This window comes from Condylura cristata, unplaced genomic scaffold (assembly GCF_000260355.1).
Source record: "Condylura cristata isolate star-nosed mole 26May11 unplaced genomic scaffold, ConCri1.0 scaffold00027, whole genome shotgun sequence".
NCBI lineage: Eukaryota > Metazoa > Chordata > Mammalia > Eulipotyphla > Talpidae > Condylura > Condylura cristata.
This window is the reverse complement of record NW_004567128.1, coordinates 28342066-28358924: the sequence shown is the minus strand read 5'-3', so window position 1 is coordinate 28358924 and position 16859 is coordinate 28342066. Positions and strand designations below refer to the sequence as shown.

The 16859-nt window shown below is 49.5% G+C and overlaps 1 protein-coding gene across 6 annotated transcripts in view; it reads left to right on the top strand.

The window, feature by feature from the left end:
* Positions 1-368: 368 nt before the first annotated feature.
* Positions 369-16859, top strand: part of OTUD5 (OTU deubiquitinase 5) — a 27328-nt gene continuing 10837 nt past the window's right edge. For all 6 annotated transcript variants that reach the window (XM_004690021.2, XM_004690020.2, XM_012730326.1 and 3 more), the window contains exons 1-2: positions 369-1721; positions 11235-11328. In XM_004690021.2, the coding sequence (XP_004690078.1) occupies positions 1128-1721; positions 11235-11328 (688 nt within the window). In that variant the 5' untranslated portion in view covers positions 369-1127. The remainder of the gene's footprint in view (positions 1722-11234; positions 11329-16859) is intronic.

Here is a 16859-nt window from a genome sequence, read left to right as displayed (position 1 = left end):
CCAAACCCATTTCTAGATACTGTTTGGTGACAGTTCGTTCATAAACTTGTGCATGAGCCAGGTAAACAAAATTACCACCACCCCCAGCCCCCCAAAAAAGGCTGTGCCGGGCTTGCGCACTAGCCACAGGGGCAGGGAGGTCAACGCGAGGGCGAGCGTGCGGTGGTGCCAAAGAGGGTGTATCTGTTTCCCAAACGCCCACCGTCCCCACGGTACAAGTCTCCCTGAGGGTTGGCCAGTCGGATGTAAGTGACGGTGTCTCCTAACCAATCTCCGCAGAATTCAGCCTGTTGCCAGGGTGAAGTGGTGCCCGCCTTTCGCAGGATGTAGATGTGCAGGTGGGTGGACCCGGAACTGACGTTTCTGGGGATTGCTATGCTCTGTGAGTGTTGATATTTTCGTGTCAGTCCTGCTGACTGCAGCCAAGTTGGGAGCCTGGGAGGGAGGCGCTTCTGCTGCCGTGAGTGGGGCAGACCACGCTGTCTGTCGCTGTACCCACGCCTGCGAGTCAGAGCCTTGGGATAGAAGAGCAAGACCCGGCCGACAAGAAAAAAAGGCAAGGCACCAGGTGCATACTTTGACTGAAACCTGAATCGGAGGGCCGGGAGGGAGATCGCTCGCCTCTGATTGGCCCGTGGGCGTCATCGGGAACCCACGCAGCGGCTTCGATTGGCTGGGGCCCGCAATTGTTGTGGCGGCGGTGGAGATTTTGCCCACGTACTTCCGAGCAAGAGGCGGGGCTGTGCCCTGGAGCGCGTGCGCAGCGCCCCGGGGCCCCACCCGGTAGTTCGAGATCCTGTGAAGGGGCGGGGCGAAGAGGTGCTTGTTTTGGTTCTGTTTCCTCTGAAGCAGAAGGCCAGAACGAGCGTAGCCTTAAACTTGCTGGACTTGGGGAGAAGGCTACGACAAACTCGCTGCGGTGTCTTCATTTTGGACCTCACATCCAGACTCTCCAGCCTCGTGACCTACGTGCCGCTGACGGGTCTCGAACCGGTGGCTCCTCAATTTCTTTATCCGGGCCTCGCCGATCCCGTCGTGCTTCGCGCACTACAGGAGCCCCCCTCATCCGGGTTCTGTCCCGGCGTGCCTCGCGCCGGGTTTGCTGGGGGGTACTCGGCGGTGCCGCCATGACTATTCTCCCCAAAAAGAAGCCGCCGCCTCCCGACGCCGACTCCGCCAATGAGCCGCCGCCGCCCGGACCGCTGCCACCGGCGCCGCGCCGCGGCGGGGGTGTGGGCGTGGGTGGCGGTGGCACGGGCGTGGGTGGCGGCGACCGCGACCGTGACACGGGGGTTGTAGGGGCCCGTCCCCGGGCCTCGCCCCCGCCTCAGGGCCCGCTACCGGGGCCACCGGGAGCACTCCACCGCTGGGCGCTGGCTGTGCCGCCCGGTGCAGTGGCAGGCCCCCGGCCCCAGCAGGCCTCACCTCCTCCGTGTGGGGGTCCGGGAGGTCCCGGGAGCGGTCCCGGCGACGCGTTGGGCGCTGCAGCAGCGGGCGTGGGCGCGGCGGGCGTGGTGGTGGGCGTGGGCGGTCCCGTGGGTGTGGGTAGTTGTTGCTCGGGGCCGGGTCACAGCAAGCGGCGGCGTCAGGCCCCGGGGGTTGGTGCGGTTGGCGGGGGTAGTCCGGAGCGTGAGGAGGTCGGCGCAGGTTACAACAGCGAGGACGAGTACGAAGCGGCTGCAGCGCGCATAGAAGCCATGGACCCCGCCACCGTGGAACAGGTATGAGCCTGGGGGTGACAGGTGAGTGGGTGTGATGCATAGGATCCCAGACTGGATAGGGACCCGAGGTGGCCAATTAAGATTGCTTTAAGAGACTTGTCTTTTCTCGAACCCTGGCACTCTTCTCTAGAGGTGGAGGCATGAGACACCTACTCCCCCTGCAAGAACTTGGAGTTGTAATCTTAAGATAAGATGGAGGACTGAAAGATGGGATATGAGGTCTCTTTTTCGGACCCACAGTTGCCATTCTGATTCCTGGGGCTTCGTTGTGTAGGTGCAATAGGTGGGAACTCCCCAGGAGAAGCAGGTGGGATGGAATGTCTCCTGAGCAAGAAGTCTCCGATTCCATAAGGGACCTTGGTCTCTGATCAGTGACTTGCGATTTCTTTTCCTCCAGGATAGGAGTCTAAGACTCCCTTTCCAGGGGGCCAAATAAGGTGGAGACTTAAATGAGAGATGAGTGTCCCCAAGATAGCTCCTCACTCCGCCCCATCTTTCATAGGGAACACAGCACAGAACACTGTGGGGTCTGAGATTTCCTCAGAGCTCTTAAGCATGTCTTCAGGGGCCTGAGATTCCCTCTCCTAGGATCAAGGACCTAACACACACACACACACACACACACACACAAGGACCTAACACACACACACACACACACACACACACCCCCTTAGAGAGAGGGGTCTTCTGCAGTTTCCTTGAGGAATATGACTTCTCTGGGGGAGGGGGGCCTCTGGGAACAAGGGTCAAAATTAACACCCAGGAACCAGAAACTACTAGGGAAGATGAGATTTGTCTTCTAAGTAGTGGGTCTGTGCTTCCATTAAGTGGCCCAATACCTCCTTGGGGATGAGTCTGAATCCCTGTCCAGGAGCCTAAGCGACAGATCTGTTCTGCCTTCAGGCCTGAGCCTTTTATGGAGAAAATGAGACTCAGTTTTGGAGGCCTGAGGCCCCCCTGCTCATGGACTAGGGCTTTCAGAGAATGGGTTTGAAACTTAAGGAGATTGATACTCCCCCTCCCCACCCCCACCCCCCGCCAGAGTCCTAGGCAGGGTGAGGTCTTTAGGAGACCTTTCTCCGCAGGGACTTGTGTCTCAGTGTTTTTCTTTGGGGTTTGGGACTCCTGTACACAGAGATACGAAATCTACCCCAATTATGAAGGACTAGAACATAACTTTAGAGATGTGACAGCCCTCTAACCCTGGTAACAGGTCTGAGCCACCTCCTTTCCCAGAGGCCTAAGCTACTTGTCAGGGACATAAAACCTTTGCCTTTGGAACTCAGGTCTGAGATCACTTTTCAGGGGACATGGGCACATGGACTTGTAGAGATGGAGTTTGAGACCTGCCTTCAAGGACCTGAAACCCACTGTGCTAAGGACACAAGCTTTTCCTCAGGGGCAGGAGACCTCTTTAGAAAGAAGGTCTGAGTTTCCCCCTCAAGGGTTTCTGAGTGGTACCCTAAAGTACCTGAGGGAGAGAGAACTCTTCCCACCAGAATTGAGCCCAGGGCTCTTCCTTTGGGACATGGGTACAGGATCCCTGAGGAGTAGGGCCCTAGGTCTCCCCCCAAGAATTTGAACTTCCACTCAGGTACATGAGATACCTCCCAAACCCTAGGACTTGAGCCTTCCCTGAGAATACTGACTCCTCACTGTTGCACTTCTGACAGCATGTGTATGATCAGTCATAGGGCCTCTGTTAGGGACATTATTTTTTGTTTTAGGGATTTGGGGTTAAGAGCACTCCACTTGTGAACTAATTCTTGGGAACTATCCAGTTCCTTTGGGATCATGGATAGGGTGGCATTCTGAAGAAAAGAATCTGAGCCTCCCAGGGATTCCGTTGGAGGTCTCCCTCCAACCAGGCAGTACTTTCTCACTAGGTAAAGGGACATGAAGTGCTTCCCATCATGATCTGAGGCCTCCATTGGATAGAAGGACTTGGATACTCTTCACAGTCATAAGATTCCCTTACCTTAGGCCCCCTCAGGCCAGGAAGGTCCCTCTGCTTTCTATGAGAAGGTTGTCAAGTATTGGGGACATGGAGACCGAAACTTCCTATAACTAGGAGGTGTTGAGTTCCTCTCTGACCCAGCTCTGCTTGCTTCTCATTTTCAGGATCAGGGCTTCCTAAATTGCTTTCAGCAAGATTTTTTGCCTCCCATAGATAGGGAAGAAGTTTAGGACATCCCCACTCCAGGGAAATTCTCTACTCACATCGCTCCCCCCTTGACTTAGATAGACAGACTGTTACGTTTATTCCCCTGACCTTGTTCCCATCCTCTCCTGGCAGTAATCATCTAGACCCCCAGGGTGGGGAATAGGAGTTTTTCTTGTTGGTTGGGGTGAAGTCTGCTGTTCTTCCTCCACAGAAATGAGGAGTGATACCTCCTACATCCCTGGCCCCCGGGGACTGAGAGGAAGAAAGTCTTTTTGCTGCCTTGGTGACTAGAAAAACACCTCCTTGCACACTCTTTGCATTTCCTAGTCTAGGAGTCCCTCCCTTATACTTGGCTCCATAAGAACATGGGAGTAAAGCTCTGGGGCACATGTGCTCTCTTCCTTTTCACAGGCAGAGGAGGGTTTTCTCATTCTTGGGATAAAAGGATGAAGATGATGTTTCTCCCCACCTCACCTGGTTGAACCTAAGAAGAGGGGAGATTCTTCCCGCCACCCCCATCTTGGTTCTGAAGTGTCACTGGAGGCATTTGTAGTCTGCTGGTCAGTTTGGTCCCTTGGAAAAAAGGGGAGTTGTTGAGAGGGACCCCAGATGATGAATCCGGTCCTTGTTCTGACTACTCAGACTTGCTGTTTGTCCTGATGTTGTGATTGTACCTCTACTTCGTTTAGGAGTCCTTCTGGCACCCTGGGTCTCAGTGGTGGGGACATGGCCACGTCTGGGGGTTCCTTTCCCAACATGGCCACCTTGTTGAGTGTCTGCCCTGTAAAAAGAATGTCTTGAAGGTGTCCTGAGCTTGAGGACCTCACACAGCATTCTGAGAGGGTGGCATCCCCACGGAGGTGGTGGGAGAATTTGGACCTATAGACAGGGTGCCTGGGGTCCCCACCGTTTTTGCCATGGCTTTGCTGGATAGATCAGTCTTTCTGTCTGTGCTCTTTGGGCCTCAGTTTCCTCACTGGTCATGTAAGGTGGTTTATCTTTGTGGTTTTAGGGAGCTTACTCTAAGGTCGTCTGTGCCTGGGGGTGACAGAGAATGTTGGGTGACTTTTTGAGGAAGAACTGGATTTTTCCCCTGTCCCCTTCCAGCTATCCATACTTGGTGATAGGACAAACCGCCTGTTCTGTGTGAGGCTCAGGTTGGCAGGTAGTGATTTCTGTGGCAGGTTGTGCTATGATGAATAAGCTCGACGCTGCTTTTCAGGAGGGATGATGGGATGATGTGGAGGCAGCGTGTGTGTGGAGAGAATTGGTGCTTACGAGTTGGCCAGGCCTTGGGGATTCCTGCTTGGCTTTATGGCTTTAGGCAAACTCTCAGACACATTTTTTTTTTTTTTGCAAGAAAGTCCATGGTTGAGGTTGAATATATGAATACTCATGGCCTCTGACTTTGATTTGATTCTTTTCTTGAAGTTTCCCAGAGATATCTGACCTCTTCACTGGAGCCTTTGTCCACCCCTGGTAACAACTGATACTTGTTAGCAAAGACCTTTCAGATGAGATTAGGGACCTGCTGATTCTTCTGGTGGGGAGGCAAATTGGTGTAGCTCCCAGTGGTCCCTGCCTCGGTGGTTTGGGTTTGAGTTCTGTATCTTAGGGCAGGGCCCTTTTCTGGGTCTTGCAAGGTTTTAGTTTCTCCATCTGTAAAACAGATATAAAAACAGTAGCAGTGAGGCAGAAGATTGGATTCTTTGCTCTGGAATTGTAATCTCTTCTTTAATTCTCTGTTCTCTGTTCCTCTATCCATTGTGAAAGTTTTTGAGTGTGGCCCCTTTGACTTTTGAAGCCATGCCATGAAGTTTCAAGTGATGTAAGGCTTCCTTCTCCCTAGCCAATGTTATAGACCTTTGGATTTTTTTTTTAGTTTTTAACAGCTTTATTGAAATAGTCACATACCATAAAATTCACCAACTTAAAGTGTACAATTCAGTGGCTTTTAGTGTATTCACAGAGTTGTGCATTTATCACTATGATCAACTGATTTTAGACCATTTTATCATCCCCAAAAGGAACCCTGCACCATCCCTTGATCCCCAAACAGACACTGGCAACCACCAATCTACTTTTTGTCTTAATTTGTCTTTTTTCCTATTCTGGACATTTCATATGAATTGAATCATACAACATGCAGTCCTTTGTGACGTCTTTAACTTAGCATAATGTTTTCAAGACTCACCCATATTGAAGTCATCAGTACTTCATTTCTGTTTGTTGTGGAATAATGGAATCTTTGGTTTTCAGTTTCCACCCCACCCCTGCCAGTACCCCTGCAGTTGATTTGGGGCCTTGCTCTTGCTCTTTTCCCATTCCCGTGCCCTGGAGAGCTGTTTTAGTCCTTAGAGAGTGTGTCTGTGTTTCCTATTGGATGGGTCGTCTGTATTTTGCCTGTGGAGCTGAGCCAGTGTTCCTGGGTGTTTGAGGGGGAAGAGGGGGTGGTCTTGGCACTAGGCTTGCTTGGACAGAACTGGTAAGCCCAGAATACTAAACATCTCTGGCCATGGGCTCTGGGAAGACATCTGTCCACAAGCTGCCACTCCCGCTACCGTCCTCCTGTCCCTTGCCCTCCTGGGGTAGCCCATTCATCTGTAGGCAGGATCAGTAGCTTCCCAGGCTGGGAGGCCCCTGCTGCCTTGATTCTAACCACTGGAGGGTGGGGTGGAGGTGCTAGAGAGGTGGACCGAATAGGATGGGAACCTTGCCATGCTGCCTTAATAGCTCACACCAGGAGTGCTACAAAGGAATTGTATTAGTTTCCTGTGGCTGCTGTGACAAATTCCCACAAACTGGGTGGTTTAGAGCCACAGGAGTTTATCCACTCAGTTCTAGAGACCAGAAGTTCAAAATCAGTTTCACTGGGCCAGAATCAAGGTATTGGCAGGGCTGTACTCCCTTTAGCAGTAGTAGAGGAGAATCTTGTTCTTTTGCAGCTTCCAGGGTCGGCCAGCATTCCTTGCTTTGTGATCTCACCACTTGGATCCCTGCCTCTGTCTTTGCATCACTTTCTCCTCTGTGAATGTGTGGCTGTTGGTGTCTAGTTTATCCTCTGCTGTCTTTTTAATGAGGACCCATGATTACATATAGGTCCCACCTGGATACCCCCAACATCATGCCCCATCTCAAGAGCCTTTAATATCATACTTATAATGACCTTGTTTCCTGGTAAGTAATGTTTCCAGGTGCCAAGGCCTGATGTTTTTGCAGTCATTATTCAGTCTATTACAGGGATGTTCTAGTTTCCCTTCTAGGGAAGGGAGGAGAACTCAGTAAGTGCTTTCCCAGTGGATAGAGTCTTGTAATACAGCCCGGTATCCTTTCTGTGGGGAGGCTGGTTATTCCAATCTCACAAATTAAAAAACTGTGGCTCAGATCAGTTCATAGCATGGCTAATAATTAGCAAAGCTAGATTGGACCTTAAGTTATTTGGGTCCCACAGTATGCTTTGACTTCTCTTGTGCCTTTGAACTAGTAGGTTGCAGAATCTTACACCTGAGGCTTAGAGGTGTGGAGGGGTTCCACATAGATGTGGCAGCCCAGCAGTAGACTTGCAGAATTCAGGGTCTGCACTTGACTTTTTGAGGTCAGAACATTGATGTAGCTTAAATTTATGTATGTCTGGGCCAGCCCTCTCTCCCAGCCAGTTTTTCCTGGGCCATATTCCAAAACTGTCCCTAAGTTTGCACCTTTCTCGGAGGCTCCTCCCCAGCTTGGGGAAGGGGGAGCTCCTGGGACTCCCTAAACTCTTTCTTGAGCTCAGTATTATGATCCCCTGTTTTCTCTCCCCAAAGGGAGAGAGAAAGGCTTTTAAATCAGAGCTCAGGCTCTTAAGGCTGCTGGCCAAAGCCATTGTGTAGCTAGTGGTCTGGCCTCCAGATCCAGGCTCAGTTGCCAATCTTGTTGCCCCATGCCCAAAGCCCTGCTTGTGCAAGGAGTATGCTTAGGTCTTTTTTAAAAAGATGTATTTATTCATGCTTACAAGAACTGGGGTAGAGGCCAGAGGCGGGGGGTGGTGAGAGGATTCGCCAGAGACAGAGTGGGGAGCAGAACAGGCAGATCTGCTGAGGGGAGCAGTGGGTGAGACAGGAGAGGTCTGCTGCGCCATGCTCCCTGGATATATCTTGATGGGATGGAGACTTTAACCCTTGTGCCACCAGGGAGGCCCCAGGTATGTTTCATTTTTAGAGGCAAACCTTGTTGGGCTATGAGGTATGCCTCCATGCTGTGACGTAGGAGGTCTGCCCTGTTCCCTCTATACTAGGCTCTATGCTTCTGCCCTAACCCCAGCTCCTTTCTGCCTTTGTAAATGAGGATAATGCTTCCTGCCACCTTGGCTGCATGTAGTAAGGACAGTAAATGAGGTCACCTTTTGCATCTGGCACCTGGCATGGGGCAGGCGTCCGGCAAATAGGAGTTTCTCTTTCTTCCTGACTCTGCCCTGCTAACCTGTCTAGTCCTGCCCAGAACTTTAGCTCTTTGCGGGGCCTCTGGCATTCCTGGTGCTTTGCAGCATAAGTGATTTCTGGAGGTCTTGGTGTTTAATCCTTTGGTTATATGGCACTTTCTCTGAGGAGCCAGCCTTAGTGACTGGTTAAGTCCCTGCTTCTCTTTCACAGCACTCCCATGTTAACCTCTTTCACAGCCCTACTCATGTGCGATCATTCCTTGTCTCCCGCCCCTCCCCTAGCAGTTCGTGAGATTTCTTACTAGTAGAAAAGACCCAGTCTGGTTCATTCTCTCTGTTCTCATAGCCCAGCCAGTGTCTGACTTCATAGCAGCCTGGTAATGTTAGGTGAACAAGTAGGAGCCCCTCTTGTCATTCTTGATCTCCTTTCTCCTCTCCGTAACCCCCCTCCCTGCATGCTTGAGGGGCAGAGCATGCTAGTGTGCTCTTTTTTAAGGAATTCTTTATTGTGTCTATTCTAGGCCTATAGTAATAGTTACAGCTTCCTTGCTGGATCCTCCTGACCGGGGCAGGGGCCATGGTGCTGGAAGATGGCTGACCCTATGGGGCAGGGTGGACTTGGGGGAACTGGCTGGAGTGCTGTAGTCCATAGCCTCTGGGGCAGGAGGCGCGCCTGCACTTTTGGAATGCTGTGCACAAACGAGTCTTCGCGCTGCTCATGGAAGCCCATTAAGGGCTTCCAGGTGCCTTTGTCATCTCTAAAAAGCTAGCCACACCTTCCTGGGGTGTGGTGCCCTGTTGGTAGGGTCACCCCTTCTTTATCCCCTCTTGACCAGCCATTTATCTGGGACCTTGTGAAGGCATCTCAGTGTACATCATCTGTGCCTATGCTCGTTTGCCCCTTTTCCTGTATTGGTGATACCATGTATATGCCATCAGTATATGCTGTGTTGTTGACAAAACCCTTTCAGGTCTTTTAGCTCCTATGAACTTCTTCCTATCTCTGTCAGGTGGATCATATATCCCCTGAAAGCTGAGGCCTGAAATCATACAGCAAGTGATTCACTGAACGGGGTTTGGAATCCATAGATAGCTTATGGCCTTCACATTTTGTGCTTCAGGAATTTGTCACCTGAACTGGGGGAAAAGGCCTCCATAGAGGTGATCCTCTCTCTCTGGTTGGCATTAACTCAGATCCTGTAAGTCCTGGGGCAGTGATGTCTTCAAGGATTTGGGGTTTCTGGCCTTGATGCTGAATCACACTGACTTCTGGTGGCCAGCAGAGGGCGTAAGTGAACAAGGAAAGGTTTGCTGCTTCTGTTTTGTTTTGAAATGGAAAATGTTATAAGTGACACATGGATATTATCCTTTTCAATTTGAAAATAAACTTTATTTTTTAGAGTAGTTTTAGGTTCATAGAAAAACTGAACAGAAGATATGGGGAATTTCCATATACCCTCTACCCCCATGCAGGCATAGCTCCATTATCAGTGTCCCCCACCAAAGTGATGATTGCAGTTGCTGAGACTGCTTGGACACATTGTTTTACCCTAAGTCCATGGTTTACATTAAAGTTGACTGTCAGTGTTGCACTTTCTGTTGGTTTGGACAAATGTTTAATGACATGGAACTACAATTACACTATGCAGAACAGTTTTACTTTGTCGGTTCATTCTCTCCTTTATTTTTTTAAACTCCAAAAATATATATGTGTACAGGTTCACTAACCCAAGCCTTTGGGATCAGATGTGCTTTGGAATTTAGAAAAATTTCAGAAGTTAGAAAAGTTACCTGGTATATCCACAGTAGTTCTCCCATAACCAGGTTTTGCGTTCTGCAGTGTCAGTTATCGACAGTCAATCCTGGTCTGAAAATGCTATATACAGTAAGATATTTTGAGAGAGATCACATAACTCCTGTTACAGTATATTGCTTTCATTTATTTATTGTTAGCGTTGCTGTGCCTAGTTTATAAATTAACTTTTATCACAGGTATGCTAATCTAGGAAAAAGCTACATACAGGGCTTGGTACTATGTATGCTTTTAGACAGCTACTGGGGAGTCTTCAAATGTGTTCCCCCCATGCTTAGTGGGAGATGACTGTACCTGTGTTTAGTAACACCTCCTTTGAGGTCTGTGACAGCACCACATAATTAAACCCCTGATCTTCCTGTTGTATGGAAATGTTTGAATGTTCACTTTCAAGTGGGATGAAGCTCAGATCAATTTCTGATATAAATGGGTTAACGACTTTTGGTTTTCAAGGCTTTCTGAGTTTTTGAAATCTGAGCATGCAATTATATACCTGGTGTAAGGAAGGAAGTGAAGTAAAAATCACCTGTAATACCAACTCTTAGGTGTAGTAACTTGTTGTGTAGCCTTCCTAACTTTGTGTGTATGAACATTTGTATACATGTGCATATGCATACATGTTAAATGTGTTCCATCACAAATGAGATCATATCAGGCATACCTTTTGCCTTATGCAAATCTATCGTCAGTATATCTTGAATTTCCTAGTTATATGGGACTCGAGTTCTCAAACCTCTTACTACTAGTCACCCCCTTCTCAACATCTCCCCTACTCTTAAGTGGCTAGAGGAACCCAGGGTGAAACTCCTTGAGGTCGAATGAGTCAGGTTTCCCCCCAGGAACTTGCCAGGTCTTGGCCTGGGGGAAGACCTAGCATGGATTCCCAGCATGGGCTGCAGGGGTCAGAATACAGATAGGGCACCCCTCAGAGCAAATCTTCTGCTCAAACCTTGATTGATTCCCTAAAAAAATCAGTGCAGAGTGGTCAAGCTGGGCTGAGAATTCACCCTGGTCACTGTCCTCTTGGCCTCTCAGTTGGGCCACTTGGAAGCTCAAGAGGAGGGCCCTGGGGCAGGGGTACAGGCCTTTCCTGTTACTGACCCCACCTCTTCCCTACAGCAGGAGCACTGGTTTGAAAAGGCCCTGAGAGACAAGAAGGGCTTCATCATCAAGCAGATGAAGGAGGACGGCGCCTGTCTCTTCCGGGCTGTAGGTAAGTCTCTGCCTCAGCCCTCAAGGGCCTAGGGCTGTCCCTAAGCTGTATCCAAGTTGTTAGGAGTAACCCCTGAGAGAGTTGGGGCAGAGTTAGGAGGTCTTTTAGGGACTCCAGGCCCCAGCTTCAAGAATGTCTTACCTCTACCCCTTGATCATGAGGCTGTGTGGTGATGTAAGGGTAATAATAGCAGTAATAATGGCAGTGCTAGTGGTAAAGAAACTAGCATTCCTTAGGAACAGAGTGCACTGTCAGTACTTCGGGAAGCCCTTTCAGTTCTCCCCCAACTAGGGAAGTATGGGCACTAGTGTTGCTTCTGTTGGCAGGTGGGGAAAGTGGCTCAGAGATGGGAGGAGTGACTTGCCCATGGGTCAGCCTAGTCCATGACTGAGTCAGGGCCTGGGGTCTGGTTAGCTTTTTCTGAGGTCCATGCTTTTATCCACACCACACTGCTGTCACCTGGGAATAGTAGAAAAATAAAAGTTGGAGAGGATAGTGAACTCTCACATACTCATCGTCCATCTTCAAAATAGTCTTTTCAGTACACTGCCAGCCTTGTGTCATCACTACCTCATCCACTCTTTTCACTCACCTGAAACAATATTTTTCTTGGATTGGATCATTTTCAGCATTGGGTCATTTCACTCATAATTGTGTTCCTCTGACAGAGGAGAACTCTCTCTCTTTAAACATAACCAAAATGTCAATGCCATTTTTCTGCCTAACAATTAATAATTCCTTAATACCGTCTACTAACCAGTCTGAGCTAGATCTTTGGGGCCCTTCTGGCTCTGGATCTATGACCCAACAAGTAGTCATGCGGTCCTGTGCTGGGGAAACTGGCAGAGTGACGTGCTTCTCCTTTTGGGGCTCTGATACCTACCAAGGCAAATTGCCCTCTGATAGGAGCTTTGAGCTGGGGATCAGAAGCCCCATATTCTAGTTCTGGCTCTTAGAGCTGCTAGGTGACTTTTGGCTTCTGTTGACCCATCTGTAAATGGTGTGCCTGCTGAGGGCTCCTTGAACCCTTCTGGGTCTGCTTTTCTCTCAGTCTGTGGGTAACTCCCCTCCCATATCTACTGGTGGACTGGACTGACTTAGACTCCACGTCTAGCTGTGCCCATGGCTCTCCGAGTAACCTTGCGCAAGTAGTTGTTTTATGCCATCTGTTTCCTTCTCCGTAAAATGAAACTAAAAGACTGGTATTGTAACGATTAAATGAGATTACTCCAGTAGTGCCTGACACATAGAAGGTTCTTGTGGCACAATGGAATTGGTAAAATCTGAATACTGTCCTCCATGGTGCTTGGAGCCACAAATGTTTGTTGAATAGGTGAAAGAAAATTCGTCGGGCAGTTAGTTACCTCTCCATTATACCAAACAAAAGAGGGTTAGGCAGTGAAAATCCCAACCCTGCTACCCCTATGGCTCAAGTCTATGTTCTCCCTGGAATATTTCCTGGGTTTGGAGACATCTTGGGCCAGAGAAAATCAAGGAAAGGATAGATGGGACCCTGTTAGGTGCTAAATAGACCCTGTTTTGAGACCCCAGATTGGAGGTATGTAAGTGGGGCTGCTGGTGCAGTTAAGGTCAGAGAATATAGCGAGGCATTTGGGTCTGGGGCCAAAAGGCAGATTTTGGAGTCAGTGAGGACCTAGCTTATGCAGTAACCCATATCAAGAGCAGTATTTGCATGTGTGTCTATGTAGGTGTTTTCTTCAGACACCCTTGACCCTTCCTGTCCATTGGTAAAGGGGTCCGAGCTTCCTGGAAGAGCTGACCATGACATATTGAAGACCTTTCCCTGTCATCACCAAAGCGACACATTCCCCTGAATGGGCTACCCCTGTCTTTATTCCATAAAACCTCAGAAGCCCCATGGCTTCTCCCTAGATGTATATGACCCCTGGGCCTCTAAGACTCATTGGTTGTTTCCCTAGGGCAGAACGCACAGGACAGGTCATTGGGAAGGGGGCTTTGCACTCAGGCTTTTTGTTAACCCCTCTGCTTCTAAACTAGCCTGGGCAGAGACAGATGGTGGTTGTCTAGTTTACAGGACCTGGCTTGCTGCCATGCTCTGAATGGTGGAAGGTGCACATAACTGAGAATTAGAGTTGGATGGGGATGGTTGCAGATACAAAGAACATTCTGTTGATCTCTTGGCCCCTACTGTTTGTGAAACATCCTACTGGGACTTCAGATTCATCTGCAGAATGGGGTCAGTATTCCGTGAGATAGGTGAGGTTGAAGCTCCGAAAGGGGAAATGGCACACTAAGGATTATTAGTGGCAGAGCTGGCATGGGGACCTAGAAGTTTCCATGGGGACCTACATTCTTCCTATGCCCCTAGGAAAGACTTAGCTTCTTAGGTGTCAACTGACAAGGTGACCTTACCTGTGTTACTGACATTTCTGGGCCTTACCTCCTCCATCTGGGAGTCTGTAGCCCTCTACTGTTGGGAATCCTAAGGCAGGTGGCTTTCTATTCTGTTTGCCTCTTGTGGTCTGGGAGGCCCTTTGTGGCCCAAAATCCATTGCTTATGCCCAGTTCTCGCTCCTCATCCTCTATCCGGGGACTCATGAGCATCAGCAGAGACTTGGGTGGAGTGGAAGTGGGAACCTGAGTCCCAGAGGTATCCTGCGGTTCACCCTACCCCTGCTGTGCTCAGATAACCTCCTCCTGGAAATGTGAGTCTGCATCTTTCCCTTCCGCTACCCATGTGGCTTTGACTCAGCAAAATCGTTTGGCCCTGGTGCTATAGGCAGAGTGTAGGCTGCATGTGTGTGTATCTGCACAGCCCTGGAAATCAACTGGGGTTGTGGGTGTTACTACAATGGGACTCAAAAATAGAGGCAGGCTCACTCCTGGGCCTTTTGGTCTTGGGACATGGAGGGATGGATCTGAGGTCATTTTTGACTATTTTATTACATCATTTTGACCGTTTTGACTTCTATAAACTGAGCCTCAACAGAAAGACAGGACTGATTATCTAGGTGTAATATCAGCATTTGAGGGCGAACCAGACCACGAGGTGACCCCCGTGGACCATGACTTACACCAGTTTACCTTGGCCTCTCTCTGTCCTGCCTCCTTCAGTTTTCTCATTTTTGCCAGAAACTCCTTGAGCAGAGGAGTAGGCATCTCAGACACCAGGCTGTCGAGGGGTGGAGTTCTACTATCTTCCCACTGAGTGTATGCCAGTTGGGGACCACAGGCCAGGTCACATTACAGCTGCTTGACAGGTAGTTCGGGCCTTTTTCCTGGCTTGTCTCCTCAGCGGGGTCTAGGTTCCCACTGGATCTGGAGGGAAGCGGGAAGCAGACCAGGTCCCTGTGTCCCCTGCTGCTGTGTGCATATACGTTTGTGTGATTTGTTTTTAGAATCCCTGTAGACACCAAGCTTCCTTTTCTGTCCTCAGCAGAACTTGCTATGGCTCTTCTAGCAGGCAGCAGTGGTGGAGAGATAGTTCCCAGGTGCCTCTAAAATGAATGGTAAGGCCCTGTACTTAAACTCCTCTAGGCAGTCCAGGCTCTCCTGTCCTGCTTTTCCATATAACTCCTTGGCAAATAAGAAGTACGTTTTAGGGAACTTGAGGAAGGTGTACAAAGGTTTGGGGACCTTCCCCAGGCAGCAGGGGAGGGAGGTTGAGGCAAGTTTGTTATTAGAGCAGTTGGCTCCCTCCCCTCCCCAACCCTAGTTGAAGACTAGGAAGGAGATAAGGCCTTAGTTTGTGCAGCCCTTCATCCTGTCCAGCCTTAAGTCTCCTATTTGGTGGCAAGGGTATCTACTCCTTGAATAGCCTAGTTCTCTGTTACTTTGAGGGTATTTTGTGTGTAATTGGCCTCAGGGAACATCTTTGACAAGACCTGATGGTTGGGTGTGTATGTACATTTCTATGCTGGTGTGTCTGTGCCCAGAGAAAGCACAAAAGGGGGGTGTGGGGTGGTAAGGTTCATGTTGACTTCTGCAGCCCTACCAAGGAGTACAGTACCTGATACCTGTAATCTCCTTTTCTTTTTAAAAGGATTTATTTATTTATGCTTACAAGAACTGGGGTGTAGGCCAGAGGTGTGGGGGTGAAAGAATTCACCAGAGCGAGTGGGGAGTAGAACAGAATACACTGCTGAAGGGAGCAGCGGGCAAGACAGGAGAGATCTGCTGCACCATGTGGGTCAGCTCCCTGGCCGGGGGTCGAACTTGTGCTGCAGTGGCTGCGGAGAGCTTCAGTGCTGAGACTTAACCCCTTGCGTCACCAGGCAGGCCCTGTAATTGCCTTCTGTCTCCAGGCCTTTCCTGGGTTTCAGCTGATTTCCTGCTTGTGCTGGCAGGGAAGCTGAGACAGACAGGAGCAGGCTTGATTGTGAAGGGAGTCAGGTAGCTAAGGTGATGGGTGAATGGGTGTAGCAGTGCTTAAAGTCACTTGTTACTCCTTGAGAAGCTGGCCTCACCATTATCCTTCCAAATTTGTGACCTCAAATTTGTGTCCTCAAATTTGTGTCCACATTTCTCAGATCCTCTGTGTAGAGGATTCTTCTTCCTTTTTTTTTTTTTTTTTTTTTTGTGAAGATGGAATAAGTTAGAATGTGAAAAGTTGTTGATGGAATGTCCAGGCTTACAGTATTGTCCTGAGAATGTCTGAGCCCCATTTGGCTTGGGGACAGATGAAGCAGTGGGGGACCCCTTCCAGCTGGACTCTAGAAGGGGAGAGCAGGTGCAAATTACCCACAAGTGCAGCGTCAGCAAGAGGAGGAGTTTCAGTTTCTATCAAAACAACTTCTTTGAATTCCCCCGCCTTTACTGGCCCATCGGGCCCTTTTCCCCACCTTGGCCCCCACAGGGAAGTCCGGCCTGGCCCTAGTCTCATGCGCCAACCTTCCAGGAGGAAGATAGAGACAGGACTGGCAGAGTCAGACAAGCACCGCCTCTTTGAGGACTTCCTGTGGTCTTCACCCTGCACTGGTGTTTTCTCCGCTTCCTATCACTCTCCTGCGCTGGGGAGACATGACTGCTCTGTTTCCTTGGTTCAGAGATGCACATTTTCTTCACAGTAATGGTCCCCAAACTAGGGTGCATCTTATAATCAGTGAGGTGAGTCTCTTTAAGAGCTGTGATTAAATATGTTGTGTTATACATTCATTCAGTGTGCCTTAGAATTGATGAAAGTGATGTTTCACATTTTGAAGTAAAGAAGGTCATACTATGTCCAGTGCCACGCTTAAGGACCCTGTTTTAGGAAGCCTGTATGGTGAATTTGATGTTAATTTAATTTCTGAAGATTTGAACTACAAGCCTAGAAGGCAGGAATTTGGATTCATTAAAGGCAGGATGGCAGTTCTGCTTACATGCAGAGGGACAGGTTAGGCTCAGTGTTTGGGGCTTTCCTCTGGTTGAGGAAATGCACCACAAATGAGGAAGGGCTTGATGAGAGGTTCCAGTGACTTTCCGGTTGGCTTGTGGGTGCCTGCTCTCTAAAGGGGTCATTATCCTCAGAACAACCTCCTCCTCCTCCTCCTCCTCCTCCTTCTCCTCCT